Source organism: Solea solea, chromosome 19 (assembly GCF_958295425.1).
Source record: "Solea solea chromosome 19, fSolSol10.1, whole genome shotgun sequence".
Lineage (NCBI taxonomy): Eukaryota > Metazoa > Chordata > Actinopteri > Pleuronectiformes > Soleidae > Solea > Solea solea.
The window spans coordinates 13,110,383-13,131,136 of NC_081152.1; the positions used below are offsets into that span (position 1 = coordinate 13,110,383).

Genomic DNA, 20,754 nt, shown 5'->3' on the forward strand with positions numbered 1-20,754 from the left:
TATATCAGTGGCAGGCATGTGCTTCTCTTTCAGCGAATATGCATCTTCAAGCATCATCTGTGTGGGCAATATGCAAAACCATCATCTCCCCTCTCTCTCTCTCTCTCCCTCCTTGAGGACAGGATTGCAGTCAAGTATAACCTCGACATTTCTTACTCAGCTACATCACATTTAAACCACAAGGAAATGTTGTTTTGAGAGGTAATGGATTTTTCTTTGCTTTTTTTAAAAAAAGAGGCTATTTTCACTTTAATGTGTCTTCGTGTAAGTATATTCTTGCGGAGGACAGACAGCATAAAAATGTCATAAATTGTGATTCAAACGTCATCATTATTAAATATATACTTTTTTTTAAAAAGCAACAACCAATATTTTTTTTAATTGATGTAACTTGAAAACTTACAGTTGGCATTCAAACCATGAAATCCACGGATTAAACGAGCAAAAAGGAAATCTTACAAAGAGAACTCTCGTATAATTTCACTGCTTCCCTTTTGTCCGCAGACACCTTTTGGGTGAAGTGTAGGCTACACTTTGTCAATGGTTTCTCTGCTCTTCTCTGTCTCAAAATGGCTTCTTTGCAGACAAAGGAGAGCACTGTGCTGTGGAAATGTTGCTGCGCCATAACTGGGTGAGGCTCTTTCACTCCGGGGGGAGAGGGAGAGCGAGAGAGGGAGATTATCTCGGGCTGTGAGGACGTTTCTTGTTGATACTGAGCGATTAAACAGCACATATGCGTATTTATTCTCGCCAAGGGTGTGTTTTACTTCAGAAAAAAAACTAATAATGAGAATTCATAGGAGGGGGGGGGTGCTTTTTAAGGAAGGAAACGTCGGTAAGGGCTTTCAGGCTTGCCGGGTTGCTGTGTTGACTCGCCCTGGCAACGGCAGTAATCCGAGAGCTCTGGACGGTTGCCATGGGAGCCGGAGCGCGCGGCACCTTCCCCCAAACTGCCATATAAGGTCATCAGGAATCCTCTGCACCAGCTGCCGCAGACGCCCTGTAGATGTGTATCTGGGTGAAACTAATCAGTGTGGCTGCTTCAGGCTGCTACGCCATCCCCTCTCCCCCTGTCTCCGTGTCCAGGCTTAAAAAAAACCGACGGATCACCGTTTTCCGACTGCTTTGAAATGCTGAAGGCCAGATAAAACAAACACACGAGATGTTTTTCGACCATTTGCTCGGGGGAAGGAGCTGGAATGGGGCGGTGTGTGGTGGTGGTGGTGGGGATCTCCACAACATGGTGCCTTTTACGCGCTGTGTTGCGTTGTGTTTGTGTGTGAGCGTGTGCACAGTGCGTGCCAGGACACAGAAGGTCGTTGTAGTCGTTTTTGTTTGGTGAGGCCTGTTGGTCCTGTTCTTCTTTCCCAGCTCCGGTTTGCCTAATGTGCAAATTCCTCCATTTGCAGGTCACGAGGCTGTAAACACCGCTCCTCCTGCTCCTCCCCCACTCCCTCGCTCTCCCCCTCTCTCAATCCTTCCTTATTAGATCACCACTTTACGTACGCTTATTCAGTTCAGTGGCGATCACATTTTGTTTGTGTTGCAAAGGTGAACATGTGATATCAGGTGTGTGTGTGTGTGTGGGGGGGCGCTCTGTGTGAATCCGATAATAGTGATATTTATAGAGCTTTGTTAGAGGAAAAAGAGGGGGGGGAGAGAAAAGGAAGAACTCCTCCCCGGTGGGTTGCGCCTTTCAGCTTTGCGCGCTGCTGACAGTCTGGAATATTCCACACTGAAGATTGGCCTCTTCTCTCTGGACAGCTGTCTCTCTGAAGGGCGAATGACTAACTACTTTTTTTGACAATTGTTCTTGTTTATCCACTTACTGAGCATGGGGCTTTTACGTGTGTGGACATTTTGTACACCCTAAAGGACAATTTAATAACCTTCATAGAGATATTCATATTTCAGGCTGCCAGTTTCACCTTGTGAGTCAAAAAAGCACTCATTTTTTTTTTTACTATTATACAGGGTTTTTCCATAGCTATATAATGTGCAATACCCTACGTTTAAAGGAGGTGTGTAGATGTTTCTGGAGGCAGAAAAACAGTCAGTGCAGTTTCTCTCTTTCTCTCTCTCTCTCTCTCCCTTTCTCCCTTTCTCTCTGTCTTTGTATGAGCAGGCTTTTATTCTGATGGATTGTTCCCTGAATCAATCTTCAGCTCTTTGAAGCTTTTTGAATTGCTTATTCCAGGACTCTTCAAAATGGTGGTACTGTATTTATTATAATTGAAGCTAATTGTTTTTTTTCCCCCCTCTCATCTTTGTAGCTCTCTGTTTGCATGTTAGTGTAATGGTTTGTGTTTTTAGTTTGTTTTCTTATTCACTGGGCATCCCTATGTTTTGTATGTGTTTTTCAAGGTGTTTAAATAAATAGATTACATGCCAATTTCCTTTTGTTTTGTTGTGGAAACTGAAGCAGATTGTGGTTCTAATTTCATGGTGAATGTACTAACTTTTTAAATGATTGTAGGCCTTATAGGTTTAAAACAGTAACCCAACCTGTCTTGCACCACTGGAAACCACTCTTAACATTGACAGTGAGACAATGTTGTCCTGCCTTGTCTCGGCATGTTGTCCTGCAACATGCCGAGACAAGGTGATAGGATCATCTGGTTGTACAAGTGCAAGTGTTTTCAGGAATAGTTACTTGTGTGTTTGCTTAAAATAGGCAAAAGGCAGAGACAACATCTCCTCTTAAAGAGACAGCTTTCTCCAAAAAATGTATACACTCCCACCCCATCACCAATAACTGCATCCATCCTTAACCAAACAAGTCAAATGTAACCTCCAAAAATAGTTAATAGTGTGTTAGAATTTACTCATATGCATAATGAGAGATGATGATCCATTAGAGAAGAATCCATTCTTACATCCACACTCATCTGCTCTCTCCTGACACCCATGGTGACCTACAGACTTGTTCAAAATGTCATTTTATTGCATGGATATCATTCGATACAGTTACTGTCAAGACAACGCAGTGTTGAATGTGAATCTTTGAAGTTATTTGTCACTACCTCACCTTCGTCTCCCATCAGCGTCCCATTTGAAAAAAAGAATGTGTTGCAGTGTAAATAAGAGACACCGTGCAATTTCTCACAATGTTCTCTCCAACTCAGTCTCTTTAAGTCATTTTGATTGGATACATTACACCCTGGGATGTGTGTGTGTGTGTGTGTGTGTGTGTGTGAGAGAGAGAGAGAGAGAGAGAGCAGTTTGTCCTGACGCCCAACTTGTGATGTCACTGCTTTGACGCATGACATCGTCCTTGTACAGTAACGACGCCTAAAAATGATCACATGGATAAAAAAACAGAACAGCAACAGATAAACATTAATCAGGAGAAGTGTACCAGTGCCTAATCTGATAACTCTATGCTCGGATACTGTTTCCAATGCGATGAATTTAATCAGTTTAAATCCTATAATTAAATTTGTTCTGTTCTATTATTTAGTGGATTCCACTCAAAAGGAGTTTTTTCCCATGAAAATGCAATGAAATAACCACATTTGGCCAAAGTGGCATGTGCTTGGTACACAGTAGAATATTAGAAGGATATGAAAGGAGCTTCATCTGAGAGGAAGAGGAGGGGCTGATTGTTTTACCTGTGCTTGTGTCTGAGAGAAGATCCCACCAGTCACAATGCTTTTGTATCAAAAGCAGCATTCAACTGACCAGACTTAACACTTAACAATAAAGAGATCAGATTAATGATCTCGTCAGCCCAACTCGCTGACTCATCCTTGGCATTTCCATTGTTTTTATCATGCACACCCCTGTGGATGGAGGTAGAGCTTCACCTTGAGTATCCACCCATTCGATGAAAAAAAAAAGAAAAGAAAAGAGAGAGAAGGCATTCATAGAGGAAGTAGCTTCAGCCACACTCAGATAATCCACATGTGCAGTCTCGCTCGCTGCTGTTGCGGCTGCAGATACTCATACCCAGAGATGCTGCTTCTCTAAGAAGACCGCCAACAGTGCAGGAGGAAAGCGTGCAGGGGGGGAAAGTGCTTCGATGTGACAGGAACAGGAAGTGATGAGCAGCTACCTGGTAAAACATGAGACTCGTCTGTTCCTCTCTCAGCTCACTGCCTGAGACCTATCTTAGCTTTTCCAAATATAGGGTTTCAACATGTATTTGACCTAAACTTGGGGGGGAAAAAACAAGTATCATCAGTCCTGTTCTGGCTGGCATCTCTGTGACTGTTTGGAGGCAAAATGACACAAAATGGGGCCGTTGCTGGTACTGGTCCCCCAAAGAAGAAGGTAGAAGAACTCAAAATTGTGATTGTCGGTGATGGAGGATGCGGGAAAACATCTCTCTTGATGGTGTATGCGAAAGGAGATTTTCCAGAGGTAAGAGGAGCTTCATTGCCTTCTAATGTACCTCATTTCTTTATATTGTATATCACAGTTTCTGAGGATAAATGTGAAAGAATGTCATGTTATCAGGAAGAAATTTGACACATATAACAGACTGAGTGAGTATATAACTGTACAATGAAATAAACATGTTTCTCCTGTCTCTTCCCTGGGTGTCGAAAACAGAAATATGCACCATCAGTGTTCGAAAAATACTCCACCACAATCTCTCTTGGAGGAAAAGAGATACTCCTCAAGCTGTACGACACAGCTGGTAAGTCTTTTGATTCAAAGTCACCTGTGCTGTGGGTTTAAGATCGGTGTCTCAGTGCGGCATATATTGAATTTATGTGAAAAGAGAGGGTTTTGAACATCCACGCACACAGAAGTGTAATCGAAACTGATAAAGAAGCACACACTGACACAGAGTTGGGAGGAATTACGTTATAGTGATAAGCAGTATCTTCTTAGATATGTAAGCGCAGTGTGTCTTTATCTGGTTTATTCCGACACTGAACGACAGAGGAAGTGGTAAAGGTTTGACAGTCACACCAGAGCGTCATCACAGTTCATTTTTTTCAGGAACTGACAAGTTGTTTCTCACTAATCACAAGCTTCTGGTGAAGAAACCTGCACTGAAAGTTCATGTCACCACTCAAACTGATGGTTGACTTTATGCACTTATCAAATAAAATCTTATGCAGTTACTCTGCATGTGTTGATATTTGGTAAATAGGATGTGGTCTTGCATTCAATTTAAACTATTTTTACATACAAAACGTATCCCATTTGTTTTGCTGTACCTCTATGGGACATAAAGACTGAATTGTTTGTTGTGAAGTGACAAGCTGAAGTCATTTCATTTTCAGGAAAGACCAAAATGTCAACTTATCTTCTGTAATGTTCTAGCAGCTTACACCAGCGGATAAGGAAGCCGAAGCCAGGATGTGGTTTTAAACATCTTCACACTAACATATGTAGTATTTTTTTTGTCGTTGTCTGTCTATCCGTCATCGAACACAAAGGTTACACCTTTCTTTCTCTCTTGTTTTAGGACAGGAGGACTACGACAGACTCCGGCCACTCTCTTACCAAGAGGCCAATCTGGTCATCGTCTGCTTTGATGTGACCAACCCCACCAGCTATGAGAACGTCATGATAAAGGTAATCATTTCTGCGGCGCGTAGACAAAAACACACACACAAAGTTTCACATGCAGATAAAGAACAATGTCAGTGCGGTCAAAGGCAGTTTCAGGGTTTTGCTGTTCAAATTGACTTTGTCAATGATTGTTAGAGTCTGGTGTCGGCTGCATTCTTTTAACTATGATTAACTCGTGAGGTCGTGGACATTGACCGTGCGCATGCAAGAAACCGAACTCTGCACTGCAACGCTTTCTCTTCATCCAATCATTGAATCTAATCCTTGTATTAATAATGCAGTGTTGTTGTTGTTGTTGTTGTTAAATCACAGTGGTACCCAGAGGTGAAGCATTTCTGTCAGGACATACCGGTCATCCTGATTGGCTGCAAGACTGACCTCAGGAAGGACAGGGAGTGTACGAGGAAACTGAAGGCCTTGAATCTGAGTCCCATTACGTACGCACAGGTGAGGCATCGCATAGTGTGCATGCATTCATTTACTGGCCTTTGACTTGAGGTGAGAGGAAGCAGCTACTGCACAGTTTAACAGTCTCATTATTTTGGGTGTCGGATACAGGCCGAGGAGACCCGGCAGCACATGAAAGCAGAGCTCTACCTCGAGTGTTCGGCGAAGTATCAGGAGAACGTGGAAGACATTTTCAGAGAGGCCACCAAGATGGCCCTGGCCTTCTGCCGGAAACAGAAGATGTGTAGGAGGAAGAGGAATTGTGTAGTTCTCTGAGGTCAAAGATGAGCACCTAAGGCCGTCTAAATTTGTATTAAGAGAGTTTGGACGTTCAGGTAATGTCCCAGGATGTTTGGGCCTCACTGAATCATGACAGTGTTTTCCTTTTGCTGTCAAATGAAAGGAGGACTAATGATGCAACAGGAAAATCGGTTTTGCAAGACATTGCAGAATGGAGATATAGTGTTATACACAACTTGAAACTCCTTGGGTGAATGTATTGTTTTTTTTTACTTTTCTATGGGAAAATGTTTTCTAAATCTTGTTTTTCTTTTTTTTTAACAAAAGATAAAACATTACATATTTATTAGAGGAGCCGAACAGTTCCCTCTTGTAATGTCAACATGGGTTTTCCTGTGGCTTTAACAGCCGCCGTTTAAATGTCTGATAATATGGTTTAAAATCTGCTGGCAGAAAGCAAATACACCGAGATTCAGTAACAACGGCACTGTAGCTTGTTCGGGCTTGAGAAGAAGTAACAACATGTTAACACCCTACAAGGTTAGATCATTTACAGTTAAACAAATGATAAAACTGTTTTGTCAACTGAAGCAGAGGGCTCTAATCTTTACCAACAGTGCCCACTAGTGTTGTAAAAACCTGAATGCATCACTGTCAAATAAATTCAACGACCTCCGTGTCTCGGTGCACAAAATACACAGAAAACGCTCAAATATTTGAATTGCATGTTCAGTTTTTTTTTGTTTTTTTTTAATACTTTTTACAACAATGTACAGAGAATTTGTCAACCGTCTCTCAGGCACCAGTTACAAACTTGAAGATGAAAGATGTTTTATGGCTACATTATCAACGAGAGAGGGGTGGGGGGGGTCTTAAATGTGTTATGTGCATTCTGGCAGCGCTCACATCAAATGTAACATCTGTGGTTTGTGACTCGTGCTTCAATAAATGTGATACGTGAATTCTGCAGCCCTCTCTCGACGGGAGAAAAGTGACAAACCTAGTGCCACCATCATCGTTGACTAGAGGGGAAAAACAGAGACCCGACACCACTTCAGTACAGCTGTTTAACTGAACCCACTCGACCCCCCCCCCCCACACCCCCACCAAAGAACATAAACAAGGATGAAATGTGAACCAGACCAAACAACAGCAAAACAGAACAATGCCCTCAGTATCTTTGATCATTTAACATATTTAAATTGGTATATTGATCAGAATTAGAAAATAACAATAATTATAATCCAGCACATTAGTAATCATTATTGTGTAACATGGTCTCACGGTACCAGTGCAGAACAGCAGCATTTGATCGTAATACACTTCTGCAACAGCAGAACAGAGTATATGAACGAGCTTGTAGGGCCACATTATTGACCATGATAGTGGACGACAGTAACACCAGTGTTTACGCGAGTGGCGGAGCCAGATAGGCAAGTTCACAGGATGCAAATATAAACGTATGTAAATTCGGCCTGAAGGGAATAACTGTTAGCATTAACCCAGTAGTCCCGACACAAACAGCAGCCACCACCTCCAGCCTGGAAAACATTAATCACACGACAAGAAATGTCCTAACATCCGTCCTCAGTGAAACCCGAACACATGCAGACACTGTTCACACTCAGCGCGTTAATGTGACCTTGATGATACATCTCCTGTGACCACAGCTGAGATCTGATCTGGCTTCCGTTAACCGACAATGACGACAATCATGTCCATTTGTGAGGAACAAAATGATGTTTGAACAAGTGTGACTGTCACATCTATCCACTTTAGCCTATGTTGTTAATAGTGTGTTAAATAAATTACTTGATTAGTGTTAAAAACAACAACAACATAGCGCTTCATCAGGTCAGAGGACGTCAGCTGAAAAGAAAGAGATTGTGATCAAATCTGAGAACAACACAGATCTGCATGTGATTGGATCACTCAGGACATATGATAATACCAGGTCTGAACAGGGTCTTAAGGTAACCTTGGTTACCATTTGTCAAGTATGAAGATTTAAAGTTAAAAGACCGACTAGTGACAAAAAAAATACTGGTTAGCTGTGAAACGGCACAAATGATAGTTGAGAACTTTACTTGTACATTAGGAAATGAATTAAGAAATTAAATGTTTGACCGTTTCTACTTCACAGAAGTATGAAGTATGTACATGACAGAGAGGCAAACTACAGACGGGCGACAAATTAAAGGTAAATGAGACAATCCATCCTTAGACCAGAAGGGGTCACTGACTCCTGTAATTCATGTAAAGTAATGTAAAGCATAAGCTTTGGCCCTGGCAGTCACCAGATTTCAGCACAGAGGGACACCTAGTAGATTTAAGCCAACGCCCTCCTACGCCACAGTCATAAAAGAACAACACAAGAGTGAATATCTACTTGGAAAATGGCAGACAGAAGCTGCTCAGATGGCCCCTTTAAATTGTCCCGTCTGTAAATTCCCGTTCTGTAACTCGATGCTACCCGCTCCCCTTCAGTTGCATATGATTTGACACAGAGGTTCTCGCACAGACACACAGACTCATGCACCGACGCAAACACCTGTATAAGACGCATTCTTTCCACTCACCTTTTTGATACACAGAACATAAGCGGCAAAGCTGTTCATCTACAAAAAAGGTGAACTACGCTTTGCGCTGAAATTGACTTGAGCAGCAACGACAGCAACAAAGAGTCATTAGAAAGCAAAAGCTTGTTCACTGGATACTCTGGTGGGACACCGCCGCTGTAATCAAAGCCTGAGAGAAACAGTGGTTTCAGCTTCGTCTTTTTCCCGGGCACCGCGGTCAGTCTCACGAGCGATTGTTTGTGCGTGTTGCTTCAAAGTTACTGGCCGTTTGACGAATCCGAGGCGTCTCGTTGAGTTTAGGTCTCAGTCCGTCTTTTGTACCTTTTCCTGGTTCTTCTGAATTTTGTGATGGACGACTTTGACCGTGGTGAGAAAATTCCCCAGGAAGAGGACGAGAAATGTCAGCGCCAACATAAATACCTGAAAGAGATTTCAAGACAAGACGAAGCAAGGAGATAAAAATAGTCAGGAACAGTGTTTAGTTTAAGAAAGACTGGCTGCACATCTTTGGGGCCAACTAATAGTGTCACCCTTATTCAATGTGCCCCCAAAATGTGCTTAAATAAATAAAAGCTATTCTATTCTTGAGTAATGGATCTAGCACTTCGATCCTTACCTGCCACTCCTTACAGTCGTCGTGTCTTGCCAAGCGAAACAGGGTCACTGAGTTGTACAGCTGCCAAAACTGCAAAGGAACAAGTGGTTTTATCTTTCATTATGTTGTCCCACAGTGTTTGATCCACATCTTGTTCAGACTGCCACAACAAATCTGTTTTTTTTTTTTGTGTATCCATATTGGTTTTAAAAATCTGACCAGGATCTTCCATTAAACCAGAAACATCCAGTTCTGCAACATAACTTGAAAGAGCGAAGATGATAAACCTAAATATTTCTCTGCATCCGTGTTTGAAAGCCGCATTAACGTCTCTACCAAAGCAAACCAAACGTCATTACCAAAGCAAACCATGCAGATAGGACACACTAATCCAATTTGATCAGTTGTAATTAATAGTCTGCCTAAAACAAAATCTCATGAAAACAGATTTGTCTGCAGTCTGAACATAATTATCATATTTGCTGAACTACATGCTCTTCAGACAGAGGCATTTTATAATATTCACACAGACTAAATGAACGGAAGAAGGCGAAAAGGCTGCAGCTCATTTTTTGAAAACAAACGTTGTGTTTTGACTTACGTGGCCAAAAAAGAGGAACGGCAAAAGAAATGTGAGGCCTCTCCACATCCAGGACTGAAATCCCTCTGCGGAGACACAGAACAAAGAACACCGGTGTTGGGACGATGTGATTCCTGTATCCTCCTCTCTATGTTTGAGCAGCAAAATTACTGCGGCCTTTTACTTAAGTTACTGTGTCGTCTTTTGTGCGGCGGGACACTGACATTAACAACCGCCTCCATCTCTCACCTTTACCCTATTTTCCCCCTTGCTGTTCCAGATGGCTCAAGAGTTCAAATGATTAAAATGACTTCCACCAAAAATAGCCCCCCCAACTTACCCACAGTGAGGTCCAGCTGATTTCTCTCCCCCAGAGCCCGCAGTCGGTATAAGCAGCCGCTCTGGTAGTAATACTGGAGGAACTGAACAAAACCTGCAGGAAAAAAACCACACATCTATCTCAATCACCATCGTCAGATTAACACCAGTTACTTTCCACAAGGGCTGAACAATTTGGTGAAAATATCCAAATGTGACTTTTTAAAGTCAAGTTTTTGTTCAGAATTCACTGCGTTAACAGACACAAAACATAACGGAGCAGTATCACATGACACAGCACAAAAAAACAAAACAAAACAAAACAGAAAAGCTTCCAAGAAGATATAAATTGCTTATCACCAATGCCATGGTAACATGGTATTGAATAAATACACATTAAACCAGTTTATGTCATTCAATTGTGACAGAAACAATTATGACATCTACTTTCCACAAAAGAAACAGAGTAAAAAAAAACAAAGATACAAACTAGGACAACATAAGCCTGAAATATGAAGCTCATTATGTCCTGAAACACAACCCATCACACACAAAAAAACAGGATCCACACTATCTCGATGAAGAGTGACTCATCAGGTGAGGTCTCCTCACGTTAGCTGTCACACGGCGAGTCTACATGTGATAAACTGAAGCAGTGGCTGTAAACCACCAGGACGTGACCTCACTTCTCTATTCTGGTGAGGCGGTAATTCACAGAAAAAAAAGCATCTACAATTAAGAATGGGCATGAATATTCAATTATTTTTTTGATTATAGTAGTAATTATAGTAATTATATCAGAAAGGTAAAAAAAATATTGCATGATTGCATTGTTAATCCCCCTTCCCTTCCCTGAGTGTTGGAAACCTATGTAGCCTTAGATTAAAACACAAAGCATGTTTAGTTTGTCCATTGCAAAAAAAACAGTGTTAAAAATTGGCAGCTTCAGTAGACAACAATGCAGACAAAAAGTTGGTGATTGGACACGTATATATAAAAAAATATATAATTATTTAATCTCCAATTTCTGCCATTTCAACTAAATTTTACACATCACATCACCTAAATTAATGACATCTCTATTTATCTTACATCCTTACACCTAACTGCCTGTGTAAACATTTAGTGTCGACTACCAAAGATTGCTGTGTCATCCTGCAGCTTAAATACACGTTATATATATAAAAAAGGCCTGTCATGGACTTTTCATTGTTACGTAACAAAAGCGGTGTTGCGGGGTGATCTTGTCCTGGACTTACTCCGGCCTTGGCAGACTGTGAGATAGTATCTGACACATGTCTTTGCATCTCAATGGCGGGATACTTTTACTTTTACTTTTAAATTTAATGACTGTTGAGTTAATGATGTACTTGTTCCCTCGTGTACCACGATCGTGCCGATCAGGTAGAAGATAAATGTTAAAGAAAAATTATTCAATGATTGATTACTTGTCAAATTTAGAGGTTCTTCTTATCAAATAATTGAATATTTGGAGGTTTTAACTATTATCCAGAACATGGAGGAAATCTGAAATAAGTTTATTGATTAATCTATCAATTAACTGGCAGATTAATTAATTATTAAAAATCATTCTGGTAGTCATTTAGCCAACTAGTAAATAAAATATACATCAAGTGAAAACAATGCAACTGTAACAGTACTCCTATAGCTGGTGTCTAAAAGCAGTGATCAACCATAAGCATTTAACCACCATGTACTTAGCAGAAGTGTGTGAACTTGACCTCAGAATCAGGCTACACTCAACCAAAGTCAACAACAGCAACAAAAACACAAGGCTCTCTAAAAATCACAAGGTCACTGCTGCTGCTGCTGTTTAAAGGATACAATCTTTATCAAACCAGCCAATAAATACACAATATCATCACCTCTGTACTCTTTGATCCACATGTGTAAAACAGACAGAAAAATTCTTACTCTGATAAATGGAGAAAGCAAGAAACTGGCTTCTGAACATCTGATACATGGGTCCCTCTGGCCTGTAAGACGACACAAAGCATTGAATTAATACACAGCAGCCGTCACTGCTTCAGCATTTGACTAATCTGTGGAATCAAAGCAGACTCACCAGGTAAGCATTACACCTGACAGGAAGGTGGATACATAATGATGGGACACCCACCAACCTTTGATCCTGAAAGAATGTGAGGAGATTAAGTTATAATATAGAAATAACAACAAAATGAAATATGAAAATGTAATGTCACCATTATCCTGACCGAAATAACCACAATTCACTATATTGTTGTGATAATTATAAAAAATATTCTGTAACGATAATGACAATACACCATGATTTACTTATTGCTGGGACTTTCTACTGTGATGCACATTCAAATTGTACACTATTTAGCACCTAAATAATAATAAAGGATGAATTTGCTTTTACAAAAGACACAGAAGAAGAAAACAGCTAATAACGACAGTGTCGCAACACACCTGGAGCCATTGCTCATGAGGATGCTTTCCCTTATGGTCAAAGTGCAGTAGTACCACACGAGCAGAAAGTTGAAGATTTCATCAGTGACACTATACAAACCAGGGGAAATAAAACAGTGAGCCCCACTTTAAAAGTGCAAACATCAATTACAAAACTGCTTTAGGCGGAAAGATTTGCTCACCGATAGTTGAGAAAGAAGAGGCAGGTTATGGCTCCAAACATCAGTATTATCGTCATGTAAAGCTTAAATTTCTCATACTCGTCTTTGTAGGCAAATCTGTGAGAAGAAAACAGAGGAAACCGGGAAAATATGCAACAAATACACACAAATCCAGTCTACAATGTTGTCCTGAGGCAAAAATACTTCACATACTTTGCCTGGTTACTGAGGAGCGTTACATTCACATTGCCCAGGACCAAATTCAGGTAGAGTCTGGAAACAACAAGAGAGCAAAAACATAAGTATAAAAGGACTTAAAGTCACAGCTGACATTGATAAAACAGGCGACATGGAAGTGAACTGACCCATTTCTCTTTGGCAAATACGCTTCCATATCAAAGAATACATTTTCCTTGTCTTTCATTTGCGTTTGGATGTCGGTCACCAGCTTCAAATCATTCTCCTCACACGTTTTTGCATATCTGTAGACAAGACACAATGTTGGCGAGTGAAAAAGTAAACAAGAGGAAGAATTCCGGAACACTCCGTGTCATAAGATTGAGTATGATTATGCTAATGATTGGTCTTTAATTATAGAGTACTTTTTAAAACCACTACAAGTGAAAACAAGCAACATCACTGTATATTACAGATACAGGAAATATCAAGGAAATACAAAAAAAACTTGTCAAACCAGCAGGGCAGTCAATGAAAACAAAACCAGTTAGTGCCACCAGTTAGAATATGCGTCAATAAAATCCATAAAATCTATGAGAATCCAGACATAAAAATTTATTAAAATCCAGAAAAGCAGATTGAGAGCAGATTAAAATGAGTTCACTGGATGGATTTAAAGACCTGACTCTGAGGCATCTTTTCACAGCTTCCAACCGTACCATGATATGTTAGTAAAAACAAGTGATAATGATTCTGTGTAAAGTTTGCAATTTACCTGAAATAACTAAAATAAAATGTCCACAAACAACAGCACTGAAATAAAACTGGCCAAACGTTTATTTGCTGAGTAAACATGTTGTTCATCTGAGCTGAAGAAATCCAATAACTCCGCCTTGACTTGGGGTTTGTTTTAATATGGCGAGATTTTGTGTGATCATAAACTGTTTCCTCATCCTGTTGACTTTACCGCAAAACATTTTTTAAAGTGGAGATAAAATATCAACCATCATGCTGACACGTCCACAACATGTGCCTTAAAGGCAACAATGCATGATGATCATCATGTGGGTCCAGTGGAAAAAGGTTTTTCATCACATGGCAAATTAGAGCTACAAGATAACTAACGATTTTCTCGATTAATCGAGTACTTGTTTTATTCAGTTTTAATGATTTCTTTGTTATATGGAGCAAAGAACCACAAAATCACATTTAAGAAGCTGAAAAACCAGAAAACTAGAAAATAGTTGATGATTAATTTAGTAAATGATTAATAATTGAATAATTGTTGCAGCTCTATAGCAAATATACTCTGAAAGTGAAAAATGTGGTGTTTCATGTCACTGATCAAGAGAATACGTACTTGGATAAGCTGTGCCTCAGGTCTTTCAGGCATTTTCTCTGTTTACTGATGGCGCTGCTGCATGTTGTCTGAAGATTGGTGAGCTCCTCAAGCTTTTGTCTGTATACTTTGTGAGTTTCCTGGGGATGAAACACATGCAAAAATGAACAAATACAATTTGAAAGTGCAGGAATGTCTGCTGTACTGCGGCTAAAATTATCACAGGATAAGATCAATTTGTCATATTCTACTAAAATTACTTGTGAAAGAGGGAGATTGTGGCGTAAGCTCAATAAAACCTTTGCCAAGTTTAACACATTCTCAGTGGAGAACAGTGAAAAGAGTCTCTGTTCAGTGGAGATGTAAACACTTCCTGCTGTGAAATCTTGTTTCATCCTTCTGTCTCAGTGCAAACAGTCCATGACTCTAATGTGAGGAAATACAACGCCTGGTTTACACGCATTTATGCTGGTTAAGCAAAACCACATTTTCCACACTTGACTTTGTTTTTGTCACATCTAGCGGTAGATGAGATCAGAGTATGAACGTCAAGGATAAAAAAGACAAATCGGAGGTCAGTCTTAGTTAGTTTTCCACAATCAATGTTTCAAAATGAAAGAAGCAGTCTGAACTTGAAATAAAATATCATCTCCTGTGTCCTTTTTTACTACGGTTCGAAGCAGATCCTCCTGACCTTTCAAAGGAGAAGCAAACCGACGGAACACCACACTGATCACTGTGCTTACAATGGTACTGTAGGTGTATCACATGACAGTTTTTTTCCCCTCATCAGTAATGTCAACATGTGCATAGCCTTCTGCAAACAGGGTTTACTAAAGGTCAATCAAACAACAGTTTGAATCTCATCAAATCCACAGCCTAGAGTTTTGAACTTGAATATGGAAAAGCACAAATGTTAAGATAAGGTATGCGTGTAGAGGGGGTGGGAAAACTGAAGACGGTTACACTACAGGAAATGTGAGCTTCACTGAAGAAAATCCCAGGACAGTTGCTTAGCAGCTTCATTGTGCTTCCCTGTGGAGCAGCTCCAGATTTGTTAGGTTTTGAGGTTTGAATCACTCATCCATGACTCAGGTTTATGAGGAGAGACGGTGGTAGCACAGTTCATGTTTACGACGCCTTCATTCATATCAGGACAAACTTTGATATCATTATCCCTGCCTCAATTTCCTCATGTTTGACGACAGCAATGCTCTCTCCTCACATGCTTAAACCAACAGAAGGAACACATTACTTCTACCCTGACTTCCAACACATTTTAGAATTCATTTAAAGATTTTATAGCCCCATCCAGACCATTTTCAGTTAAAGCACCCACTGTCTGGAACAGTCCACCTGAGATCTATTTGGCAAGCTTATTCTCCCCTGTAAAAATTCCTTCTTTTTGTCTATAAAAGGACAAGTGTGCTTTTATAGGACTCTGTGTCTGAATTTTAGGGTGTAATGTTTTCTTCATGCTATATTAATACTTTAACTGTTTTTCTCTCTTTCATTCTATGTTGCCTTTGTTTGCAGTCATTCCTAGATCCTGGGTTGTGGAAGACTTTTTAGGAGGTTCATCCATCCATTTTCTACCTCTTTATCCTCCACATGAGGATCACAGGGAAAGCTACCGCCAATCCCAGCTGACATAGGGCGATGGGCATGGTACATCCTGGACAGGTCACCAGTCCATAGCAGAGCCAAATACAGAGATGAACAACAATTCACTCTCACCAAACAAATGTACTGTTACCAGACTTTTATAGGTGTGGAATCATGATAAGATATGTGATGCATGGTCCATGATACCAATAATATCACAATAGACAGGAACCGTTTACTTTAGAGCGCATTCATTTATTAATTAAAATATCAATTATTGCATTGCATGAGGAAGGACAATGATATATCACCAAATCTATTTTTTTACCCAGCCCTTGCCTTTTACGTGTGATTTTTGATTAAATGCATTAAGTAACATGCATACAAAGTGAGTCATTTGCCAAAACATTTCTTGGTTTATAACTCAAAAATATTTGACTGTACTTTGCCTGCATATTAAAGGCTACTTTTTAATGCGTGATTATTTGCAGCAATTAATTACTGTGTCATGATACTGTAGTTTCACAGTAAGTTACAGTTTTATTTTGTAATAAATGACTGCATATAAAACTGTTGACTGTAACTTCACAGTAGCTCTGCCTTACACAGCATTACTGTGATTTAGAATGTAATATAAATGCAGTATTTAACTGTAACTTTACTGTATTTGAGCCTTATATTACTGTGCTTTGGCATAAATTATTGAAGCTGAATTATTATTATGCATGTATAATAATGTAGGTAATGTTTTCAAGTTAGCTAGCTAGCTGAAACGAGCTAGCACAGTGGTGATGATGCATGGGGGTGTGTTCACTCAGTGTCTAGGAAATAATTTACAAAAGCAAGGCATCGATAACTAACACGCGTAGTAATTCAACTTTTGTAGCAGTCGTTCACATTAACGAGCCACACAGTGCTGCAGTGTGTGCGGGGTTAGCTAAGTTTCTGTAGCTTCTTTTTTTAGCCATATTAAAGTCAAGCAACCTGCTGCTAACATTAGCAGCTAAAACACAAGGACACTGCCGTAAAGTGACAGGTTATACACTTCCAGTGAAGCACAACTTGTGACATCAAATGTGCTGCTAACAGTTTTTTTATATATCTTAGCTCGATTTAAGGCTGAGTCGAGAATGAATGGCGAATGGGAAAGCTCCAGTAAAACACGCCACTACAGTCAGTGGCATCATTCACGACACACAACATCTACCACAGACGAAGCTCTATTCGTCTGTCAGTGTCTACTATCACCTGCAGTTGTTGGTATTCCTCTTCAATTTCCTCCCACTCCGTCTGAAACTTCGGTTTGGACATCGTGCTGCAGCAGCCGGTGTAGCGAGGAGACAGAGAGAGGGCGGTCTGGCTCTGCCGCTTCTCCTCCACAGTGACCGTTCAATCTCACGTTTAACTGCGCTGCACTGCGCACGCGCACACCACCACTTTACTACTACAGTATGCAGGACAAACTTGACAATAAAACACATAGAAATGTATTATAAATATTGTAATGGTTGATTTAAACGACTCGTGTCTAAGTCTGACACAATAGATCTGTTTAACAATGATTTTCAAAAAAACAAAACAAAAAAAACTTCCACCTACTCGGCTTTCACTGCGCTACGTTGCTAGGATACAACGATCACGCAACTCAGGACTCCGGTCAACTCTGTTAGCTTGGATCGCTTCTTGACAAGTTATATTAATTAATTACGTAGCAACATATTAAGACTTGAATTCACAAAGGGTAAGTGTTTGATATTCCTTCCTACCTGGTGCAAAGTTACAGAGTTGTTAGACAGGTCAGAAAACAACAGATTAAACTTTATCATGCATTTGTTTGCACCATCAGGGCCGGTCCAAGACTTTCTGGGGCCCAAAGCAGAATTGGTACTTGAATATTATTGATAGAAATGTAACACTATACATTGGATTATTTATAGCTATGTTATTTAAATCTAACCAGTCTCACTTTTTTAAATTAGAGGGTAGTAAAATCACAAAAAAATTATATATATATATATATATATATATATTAATTAGCACATTTGTATTGTATTATATCTAGATTTCTTTAATATGTTAAAATGTTTTGGTTTCTTTTATTTTTTCTTCACACACTGATGTTCAGCAAACTAAATGGCCCCAGGTGGCCGTTTAGTTTGCTTATGTCTCTGCACTATATTACCTTATCTTCAAAATCAACGAGACATGCTACAACTTATATGTAGTGTATGTGGTGTGGTGTTTTTGTTTACACTAGGATATTTTGTGTTTTTATCAAACTAATCTCATAATCTGTGAATTGCATTACACACGCTGCACATGCTAGACATTATTAATGTTATCATGTTTACATTGTTTGCTGGCAATGAATTTGATTTCCTGTATTTGATCCCTGCAATGCAGAGTTTTTCTCTTTTATAGTTGTCATCTATAGTCTATGACATACAGCATACAGCAAATATATTCATACCAGCAAATAAACTCAGTCAATATTCACGTTTTGGCAGCAGTTCAAAGAATAAAGAATTTAATTAAAGAGGGAAAGTTTTCCTCTGCATTTGACCCATCCTAGAATTAGGAGCAGTGGGCTGCCACACTGAGTAGTGCCCGGGGAGCATTGGGGGTTGGGTACCTTGCTCAGGGGTACCCCAGCCCTTTTTGGCCGGGTGTGGATTTTGAACCGGCGACCCTCCGGTTACAAGCCAAGTTCCCTTTCCACTTGGCCACGGGCAGTGAAAGTTAATAGAAGGCATTTCCATTGCAAGTGGTGAACATTAAAATAAATCATGTACATGCTAAACAAACAGATAAAAACTTAATTGTGCTCAACAATAAACTGATAAACACATTGTTATTGATCTGATGTTTTTTTTTCTTTATACAATGAGGGTTTTTTTTACATTTGGGGTGAAAATAAAATGTAGCTTCATTGCTGCCTCCAGCCATGCCTTATATTAAAACACCTCAGAAAAATGAACCACTGACAAGACAGCTGGACGTGAAGTCGCAGAAATGTGGACTGCGACACACAGTTTACTCACCCACTGGGAATGAATACACTGGTGAATGGCAGGACAACAAGAAACATGGTGAGAATTCTTTTGACAGTTTGCATATTTATGAACACCTGGTTATAGTTATAGTCATAGTTATTTTAAATGTTTAATTAATTAATTACCCTTTAATCCATTTTTTATGCTTGAAACCTTCTGGAAGGGAAGGGAACTCAGATTTGGAGGACGTCTGGTGCCATTTATAATGGAGAGTGGAAATTTGGCAAATATGACGGATACGGTACCTACAGTGAACTACTGCCAGAAACAAACGAATATGTCAGAAAGTACTGTGGAATGTGGAAAAATGGAAAGAAGCATGTATGTATCAGACATATACTGTCATATGACCACATGATGTAGTTACTCTGTGATATTTTTGCACTATTTTCTATCCCCCTCAGGGTGAAGGGACCTTCTCCTACAGTAACTCAGACGTTTATGAGGGCGAGTGGAGTGAAGGACAAAGGAGTGGCTGGGGAAAGATGTATTACGAGAATGGGGATATCTACGAGGGAGAGTGGATGAGGGATAAGTGTCACGGCCAAGGCATTATTCAATTTGGTAAAGGCTATTTGTTTTAAATACATTTTCTAGATCAAACACAGATAATATGGCATATTGGGATCAGGGTTAAACTCTTGACTTTCTAATTTGTGTCCAAGCAAATGGGAATTGGTATGAAGGTGCCTGGCAATATGGCAAGAGGAACGGTGATGGAAAGTTCTACTATTCTGACAAAGGGCAGCTATATAAAGGATTGTGGGTGGATGGAGTGGCAAAATGTGGGACCCTGACTGATTGTGGGAGGGATAACGCACCAATGCCAACAAAATATCCAATTCCAAAGGTATGATACTATGAGTGTGGCTACTACTAGGTTGGTTTATTTATTTAAATCATGGTACCATGTACAACAAAAGCACTGTTTTTCAATTGAAACTTCTTCTATCTTCTTTTTCAAGCTAGGTCTTGTGGATGCAGAGTTGGTTTTAAAGGAAGCCCGGTCAGCGTGAATTAATCGATACTGATGAACAACAAGAGGATCAACAGCAAGTTTTCATCCAATGCACAAACAAAATAACATCTCAGTAGTTAGACAAAAATATTTACACTCTATTCCACTCTGTTCCACTTTCTGTGGAACAAGACTGATTTTTTTGTTTTTTAAATCAAATAAATAAAATAACTGTGCTGAATTTTCACATTCACAGGCTGACCAAGCGGTTTATATGATACATTTAGTACATGTGAAATATTTTTTATTGTATTCACTGGCAACTATTAGACTTTGTTATATTTTCTATTCATTGCATTTTGACGGTCTTTGTGAACTTGCAACGTTAGCTGATAAACGAACCACTCTTAATTATTCATTAGGAAAGCTCTGATACTATTAAGAGTTTAACGGATTACTTAATTAGTTTGTTTCCACAATTAGAGGACAATCGCCTCTTCTCATCACAGCATCACCTCAATCTTTGATTACAATTAAATATCTGCATCCAACCAGCTAGATCACAACATTCTGCTTTTCTGAACATCAAAGGAATCTCCAGCTGCATCTCCAGGTCTACCTCCTCTAACTCAGACATTATCTGTTATCAACTGGTTTGAAAATGTTGTATTGTGACAAAATAGTTTTATTATCCAGACCAAAGTTATTCCACAATG

The 20,754-nt window shown here is 39.7% G+C and overlaps 3 protein-coding genes across 4 annotated transcripts; 2 read left to right on the plus strand and 1 right to left on the minus strand.

Annotated features, from left to right (window-relative positions):
• The first annotated feature begins 667 nt into the window (after positions 1 to 667).
• Positions 668 to 7,178, plus strand: rhof (ras homolog family member F). Its single transcript, XM_058617327.1, has 5 exons — positions 668 to 4,362; positions 4,555 to 4,642; positions 5,423 to 5,532; positions 5,842 to 5,976; positions 6,088 to 7,178. The coding sequence occupies exons 1-5, from the start codon at positions 4,225 to 4,227 to the stop codon at positions 6,250 to 6,252; spliced, it is 636 nt and encodes a 211-aa protein (XP_058473310.1). The 5' UTR covers positions 668 to 4,224; the 3' UTR covers positions 6,253 to 7,178.
• A 95-nt stretch (positions 7,179 to 7,273) lies between these two features.
• tmem120b (transmembrane protein 120B) lies at positions 7,274 to 17,420 on the minus strand. The gene is made up of 12 exons (XM_058617322.1): positions 17,276 to 17,420; positions 14,444 to 14,562; positions 13,272 to 13,388; positions 13,120 to 13,179; positions 12,928 to 13,023; positions 12,746 to 12,835; positions 12,375 to 12,440; positions 12,224 to 12,285; positions 10,311 to 10,403; positions 9,992 to 10,056; positions 9,412 to 9,480; positions 7,274 to 9,215 (listed from the first exon to the last, which is right to left on the minus strand). Exons 1-12 carry the CDS (start codon positions 17,336 to 17,338, stop codon positions 9,099 to 9,101), a joined length of 1,017 nt encoding a protein of 338 aa, XP_058473305.1. The 5' UTR covers positions 17,339 to 17,420; the 3' UTR covers positions 7,274 to 9,098.
• Positions 17,421 to 17,616: 196 nt separating this feature from the next.
• Positions 17,617 to 20,181, plus strand: morn3 (MORN repeat containing 3). 2 transcript variants are annotated; one of them, XM_058617324.1, is made up of 6 exons: positions 17,617 to 17,768; positions 18,970 to 19,116; positions 19,244 to 19,401; positions 19,485 to 19,644; positions 19,746 to 19,930; positions 20,046 to 20,181. In XM_058617324.1, the coding sequence occupies exons 2-6, from the start codon at positions 18,972 to 18,974 to the stop codon at positions 20,094 to 20,096; spliced, it is 699 nt and encodes a 232-aa protein (XP_058473307.1). In that variant the 5' UTR covers positions 17,617 to 17,768; positions 18,970 to 18,971; the 3' UTR covers positions 20,097 to 20,181. The 2 variants fall into 2 exon arrangements, with proteins under 2 accessions (XP_058473307.1, XP_058473308.1); XM_058617325.1 differs by having other exon boundaries at positions 20,050 to 20,180.
• Positions 20,182 to 20,754: the final 573 nt, after the last annotated feature.